The 7,229-nt window shown below is 38.4% G+C and overlaps 1 protein-coding gene across 1 annotated transcript; it reads left to right on the top strand.

The window, feature by feature from the left end:
- Positions 1 to 694: 694 nt before the first annotated feature.
- Positions 695 to 5,839, top strand: LOC138135746 (V-type proton ATPase 116 kDa subunit a 1-like). Its single transcript, XM_069054602.1, has 12 exons — positions 695 to 850; positions 2,531 to 2,668; positions 2,721 to 2,897; positions 2,943 to 3,284; positions 3,338 to 3,727; positions 3,776 to 4,300; positions 4,348 to 4,457; positions 4,508 to 4,647; positions 4,703 to 4,923; positions 4,978 to 5,191; positions 5,246 to 5,417; positions 5,470 to 5,839. Exons 2-12 carry the CDS (start codon positions 2,552 to 2,554, stop codon positions 5,567 to 5,569), a joined length of 2,508 nt encoding a protein of 835 aa, XP_068910703.1. The 5' UTR covers positions 695 to 850; positions 2,531 to 2,551; the 3' UTR covers positions 5,570 to 5,839.
- The last annotated feature ends 1,390 nt before the right edge of the window (positions 5,840 to 7,229 follow it).

Below are 7,229 nucleotides of genomic sequence, written 5' to 3'. Positions count from 1 at the left end.
GATATATCGGGAGCACATTAACACACTACAGGAGAAATACAATAGTTGGGACTAAATATAAACACCAGACATGTCCGTCTAGGTGCATGACTTTATTTTTGGAAACAGCTTATCTTGAGTAGAATGCGTACTTAGAAATATAAGTAATGTGCACTGCAATTTGAGGTAGTTTGAAATGTTATTACAACAAAATGCAAAGTTTATTTGTACAAGAGCAAACTTCACTTCAAATTACACCTTTGATCTGAATTATAATCTGCTAAAACTCTCTAGGTTGTGGATTTTATAGTCTTGGAAGTTGAGCAACACCTGAGCTGACCCAGTGCATCATCGTGTTGGTGTTTTTCGCGCCAAAATAACGTGAACAATATTTTCGCGTTATTGAAGATCGATTTGTTTCATCCACAATTAAATTGACACAACTGGTGCTAAAGATTGACCAAATTTGGTGAACTATTACTGTTTGCGCACACGAAAGATACATATTTGACTTGGATGTGATGAAATGTTCATGATGAGTAGAATAAACAATAATTTGTTGCGTAACAGGCACCGGACCTGCTTGTTACCACTCCAGAAGACTTTCGTTCTATTTAAACTTCTGGATTTTTTTTCAGACACCTGTTAATTGTGGGAGATGTTTTGAAATAATTTGTCCCACTTTGACGACTTGCATCGTTACCCCATGCGTTTTTATCTCGCTTTTGTTTCCAGAAAACAAGCACCTCAAGCATACGGCTTGTTTGCACATTATCATGTGACAATTTTATGTGAGTAGAATAAGGTTTCAGTTATTTAGTATCAAAGTGAGGTAGCTGACAGTCGGGCGGAAAATAAATTCATACACAAGGTTGGTTACAATTTTTTTTTATTGATGCGTCCGATTGTTATGTAACGTATTTACGATTAACATAAACCAATTAGCTTTGAATTTAACTGAGACGGTCTGTCGTTTCGCGTCAATTACTATAATGGGCATATATTTTAATGGCGGAAGTCATAAGACTATTTGCTTGTTGGAAAATATGCGGCTCATGGGACTGGACCAGCACGTGATTGGGTCGAACTGGGTGCGGATCGTCATGTGTTCCAGTTTAAGTCATCTTAACTCGAAAGGGTGTGTGATAAAATATTTTTATTGAATTAGTTTATGCAGTTATGAATCTTTTCCTCTGCGAGAGCGCTCAATCACGAGCGTGTGACAGGACTGACGTCAGAGTATAAGATGCAAGTACATTATATACTCATTACATTTTTCATCAAGTTTTACACCATTTTTCTTCCATCTATATCTTTTTAAAGACCACTAAAATAATTAATTATTATACAGTTGCAATAAAATAATTATTTCAGTCCATCTTTAATCTAAATCACTCCAATTTAAAGATAATGAAAAATAGTTGTAGGTAATAACAATGGAGTAATTAAATGATTACTGTGGAACTGGAAAAAACTCACTCTTCTGTTTATACCGCCTGACACTTTGTTTAATTTTTACAAAAATTGTGTTGGTACTAGCCACTGTTGTATTTTTTGGTGAAAATAGAAAATTCTATTTTGAATATCGAAAACAATATTTTCCGAGTAGCAGTTTCGCTGGCGTTTATTGGCCAATTGCGATTAAAAAGTTGCACTTCCGAGAAATTTTTCATTTTGTTTTGCAGAAACGTAAACAACGTTTCAACAGGTCGTGTTTTACAAACGTGCCGGTTTTGGGTGCCCCAAGAAAATAAAAATCATCGAGTTTGTCAACCTGGACCGGGTTAAGAGTCGTCCAGTCTGTTGGACTCGGAACCGGTTTTGCTGCTGGCTCTCATCAGTGCAACAAATCTTGGTAGGGTGTCGACTACGCCCAATTCGGGATTGTAGTTATCCAATCAGGAATTTGTCCCAGGAACTATCAATCATTGTTTTTACACAAATATTTTTATCGATAAAGGAGGTGTTATTGTTTAAAATGTATTTTTTATAATTTATAACAGTTTACGCCGAAAATTGCAGAATTGTTTATCCAAATATTCATCAAAACATCAGATTTACAAGAACATCGTAAAGGAGTTTTATTTTCATTTTCTGCGATTTTTCTTGATGCGAGATCAAATCATATCATGCCGCCTCATCAACCACATCACAGTGCTTGATTATCCATTTTTTAGGGAAAGAAATGGATAATCAATGATAAAAACTAGGAGTATTTTTTGTCCTTCATCAGACATTTTTTCCCTCTTTCTTTTTTTGGTTTCTTCACCTATTTTCTATTGGGATCATTTTTATCATGTTCAATTACGTGTTTCACTATTTTTTCGAAAATTTTGAATTTTTTGGTGCGACAAAATGCACTGTTTATTTGCAAAATCAGTTCGATAATGCCTGTCGTAAAAACAGTGAAGCCTAAAAAAGGCAGGTTGCACGGATGAGCTGAGGAATTAAGTGATTACCATGGATTTTGTTAAACTGCGATAATATGACGTGATTACTGATTAGAGTTTATTAACAAAATTTTGGAAACAATATATTGGGTCATTTTTAGGTCATTTGAAACAGCCTCAAGATGGGGGACATGTTCCGTAGCGAGCAGATGGTCCTGGCCCAGCTCTTCATCCAGCCAGAAGCAGCATATTTCGCAATATCAGAATTGGGAGAATCCGGAAGCGTTCAGTTCAGAGATGTAATAATTTTTGTCGTCGATGAAGAAACCCTCCTCACGATTATTTTTCCAGTTGAACGAGAATGTCAACGTATTCCAAAGAAAATTCGTCAATGAGGTGCGAAGATGCGACGAAATGGAACGCAAGTTGCGTTACATAGAAGCAGAAGTGAAGAAAGACAACGTAACAATTCCTGACGTACATGAACTGCCCAAAGCTCCAAACCCAAGAGAGATCATCGATCTTGAGGTACTGTTGTCCTGTTGGTTAACCAGTTGCTAAATCTTTTTTTAGGCGCATTTGGAGAAGACCGAAGGCGACATCAAAGAACTGTCAGAGAGTGCGGTCAACTTGAAATCCAACTATCTGGAGTTGACCGAATTGAAGCACGTCTTGGAGAAGACTCAGGCTTTTTTTAACGAACAAGACGAAGCCAACGGTTTGGACTCTGCCCACAAAGCTTTAATAACTGAAGACACTCACAACGTGTCCATCAGGGGCCGGTTGGGATTTGTCGCTGGCGTGATAAATCGAGAAAGAGTTCCAGGTTTCGAGAGGATGTTGTGGCGCATCTCGCGCGGTAACGTCTTCTTGAGACAAGTGGAAATCGACAAGCCACTAGAAGATCCAGCTACTGTAAGAAGAAAATACTCGCAAGGTTTACGCACCGCTAACAATATTTCCATCAGGGCAATGAGATTTACAAAACTGTGTTTGTCGCCTTCTTCCAAGGAGAACAGTTGAAGACTAGGATCAAGAAGGTGTGTGCTGGATTTCACGCATCGCTGTACGCTTGTCCCAGTTCGTTGCAAGAACGGAACGAGATGCTCAAAGGGGTCTGTACCAGACTCGAAGACTTGAATTTGGTGTTGAATCAAACGCAGGATCACAGACAGAGGGTTTTAGTAAGTGTGGCTAAAGAATTGCAGAACTGGAGCGTCATGGTGAGCAAGATGAAAGCGATCTACCACACTTTGAACTTTTTCAATATGGACGTGACCAAAAAGTGTCTGATCGGAGAGTGTTGGGTGTCAAGTAAAGATATTCCAGTGGTGCAGAAGGGTCTGTCTGATGGATCGGTTAGTCGACGTTTGAGAAATGCCCCGATTTTACGTTTGTTCTTGTAGAGTGCTTGCGGCAGTTCGATTCCGTCATTCCTGAACGTGATCAATACAAGTGAAGATCCTCCGACGTTCAACAGGACCAACAAGTTCACACGAGGTTTCCAAAATTTGATCGACTCTTACGGAGTTGCCTCCTATAGAGAAGCCAATCCGGCCTTGTACACTATCATTACTTTCCCCTTCTTGTTCGCGGTGATGTTCGGCGATATGGGCCATGCCATGATCATGGCCTTTTTCGGTGGATATTTGGTCATAGCAGAGAAAAAATTCATGGGAAAGAAGGGCTCCAGCGAAATCTTCAACATTTTCTTTGCCGGAAGGTACATCATTCTTCTCATGGGTCTCTTCTCGTTGTACACTGGTTTCGTCTACAACGACATATTCTCAAAGTCGATGAACATATTTCAGTCTAGTTGGTATATTAATATGACCAAAGCTCACGCACTTGAAATTGACCAAATAGATTTGAACCCAAGTTTCGATTACGCCGGGACACCATATTTTATGGGTGTGGATCCGGCCTGGCAGGTACAACTGTTCTTCTTTTATCGTCTTAGATTGACATTGTGTTTCAGCTCGCCAAAAACAAGATCATATTTCTCAATTCGTTCAAGATGAAATTGTCCATCATCTTCGGCGTGATTCACATGATTTTCGGAGTGTGCGTTAGCGTTGTTAATTTCGTGTAAGTATCCAAACAATTCAACAGTATCTTTTTATCCACGAGTCTTGCAGACATTTCAGAAAATACTCGAGCATAATTTTGGAATTTCTACCGCAAATATTACTGCTGTGCTTCTTGTTTTTGTGGATGGTGGTTATGATGTTCATGAAATGGATAATGTATTCACCAGTCACAGACAAAATGGGCGGAGGTAATTCCTGATGCAGTCGCAACGCCGCTTCTTTTAATGGTATTTTATCTTACAGATGTCAAGTTTGGATCTTCTTGTGCCCCTTCTGTCCTCATCTTTTTCATCGACATGATGTTGTTTAAGACACCGGAATACGTTGAAGGTTGTAACCGATACATGTTTGACGGACAAGAATTGGTACAGTACGTTCTTGTGTTTGGGTCACTGGCGTGCATTCCTGTGTTGCTTTTAGGAAGACCTCTTTTTATTAAGTGTACCCGAAAAAATAAACCTCATGTAAATTGCAAAAAATGTAGTTTTGGCAGTTTCGATGTTCGATTTTTTTTTTAGGTCCGAAGTAACGGTGATGTGAATCAGGGGATGGAGTTGGGAGAGTATCCCGAATCTCAACAGAACGCATCTTCGGCACATCACGAAGAAGAGGAAGAACCGATGAGTGAGATCTTCATCCATCAAGCCATCCACACGATAGAATATGTACTGAGTACAATTTCGCACACAGCTTCCTATTTGCGTTTGTGGGCTCTGTCTCTTGCCCATGCGCGTTAGTATACAGAAAATTGTCAATTGTTTTGAAATGACTTGAGTATAATTCCAGAGCTTTCGGAAGTGTTGTGGAACATGCTGTTTAGCATGGGATTGAAAGTTGAAGGTTACGTTGGAGCAATTACAACGTGGGCGTTGTTTGCTGCCTGGGCAGCTTTTACCATAGCTATTCTTGTAGTCATGGAAGGACTGTCTGCATTTTTGCACACTTTGCGTTTGCATTGGTAAAGAAGGGAATGTTTTTTTTTTTTAATTGAATACATTTGACATTTTCAGGGTGGAATTTATGAGCAAGTTCTACAGTGGGTTGGGCTATCCATTCCAACCTTTCAGTTTTAAAACAATTCTGGAAGAAGAAAGTCGACCTGAAGATTAACCCAAATTTTATCCCTCGAACTACTTTATACATAGTATTTTAGTTGCACTAATAGAGTGAGCAGCAAAATATAAAAAATACCTTCATTGAAGTTTTTCTTTATGAGAGGTTACCTGTTTTCCGCCGGATTGGTTTACCTTGACGTAACAACAGATTAGACAACCACAATTACACGAGGTGTAATACATAATGTTATAGCATAATCGGTTTTGGGAATCTCATCGTTTATTGTTTACAATAGTTATCAATAAAAAATTATTGCAAATCGTTTTTACTTGTATTATTAATTGCTGAGGTATTGAACTACCTATGTCTGACCTGACAGTCACTTCATTTGAAAGGCTTTAGAGATTGATTTTTTCTAGCCGTTGTCTGATATATGATGGATGATGGGAAAACTACTGCGAATAAAATACCCGACTTGGAACTATTTGAACCGATTGCTGTTGTAAATTCTTCTTTGATTCAATTTTAAGTGCACATTACCAAAACGAGGAAGAAATGAAAAAAATGACTCAAAAAGACGACAGTCGAGAGCCTATTCTTTGGAATTAATGAAGCTTAATTATGCGTTAGAGAGGGCTGCAGATTTGTTTTCAGGAAACGAGATGAAATTTTTGGATTTGACACAATAACGGAAACGTTTTTCCGTCGTGAATCAATTGACCAAGTTGACGTTTGTCACTGGCGTTATCAAGAGGGAGAGGGTCGCAGCTTTTGAAACTATGCTGCGGAGGATTAGAAGCGAAAATGTGCTTTTCGAATGAATTGAAATTAAAAATATATTCTTATCAACATCGGGAAAGATTTTATAACGTCATAGTTCTCTTAGATGTATTTGGAACATTTTAAATAACTGCAGTTGTGGAGCAGCCTGTTATCGAACCTATCATTTTCAATAAACGTGTTTTTACTGTGTCTTGTTTGGATTTTATTCCTTTTACCCAATAATTGTTGCGATAACGCGGTCGACGTCTTTATAGGTTACGTGTTCGTCCCCATTTTTATTTTCCACGAATTACCAAAATGGCGAAAAGAACAGTCGCACAAAACACTTGTCAAAGAAGGGTGGAGTCCCATTTGAATTTCTTGTTCGACCGTGCAGCGAATCGCGGTCGTCGTGTCTGAGATTGATCGAACATCGCTACAAATATCACTTCGTGACGCCATCAATTATCAATACATATTCAATTTATATATTTTGGTCTTGAAACAAATTATATTAATTAAACTTGATGAAACATAAAAGTTACGATAATTGAAAAGAGTGGGAACGCTATTGTTAAAAACTGTTTTTAAATGAAACATTTTTCACGCTTGTGGAAGAATGCAAGTTGGCCAGTAGTTCATTTCCACGTCCTTCTAATTAAATTAATATTGGCCACATTCCGTGACCATATTCTGCATGCCTGTTAAATGGCAGGATAGGGCAATAAATATCTATAGTTTTTGTGTTAGGGTGAAGAGACGGGATGGGATGCATAATTATACAAGTCGACAAAAAGCTTACAGATTATGTAGAAGACGCTGACAGTCGTACTTTGCACGATTGCAGGAATTATAAGCGTCCTTTTTTAGAGATAATTTCCGGCGACTGAGTAGGTTGGAACTTTTCACAATAAACAGGAATTTTGTTACTAAGTGTTGAGCCCAACTTGGT

Source organism: Tenebrio molitor, chromosome 7 (assembly GCF_963966145.1).
Source record: "Tenebrio molitor chromosome 7, icTenMoli1.1, whole genome shotgun sequence".
In the NCBI taxonomy this organism is placed as follows: Eukaryota; Metazoa; Arthropoda; class Insecta; order Coleoptera; family Tenebrionidae; genus Tenebrio; species Tenebrio molitor.
Note: the sequence above shows the minus strand (reverse complement) of the source record. Positions and strands in the feature narration are given on the sequence as shown.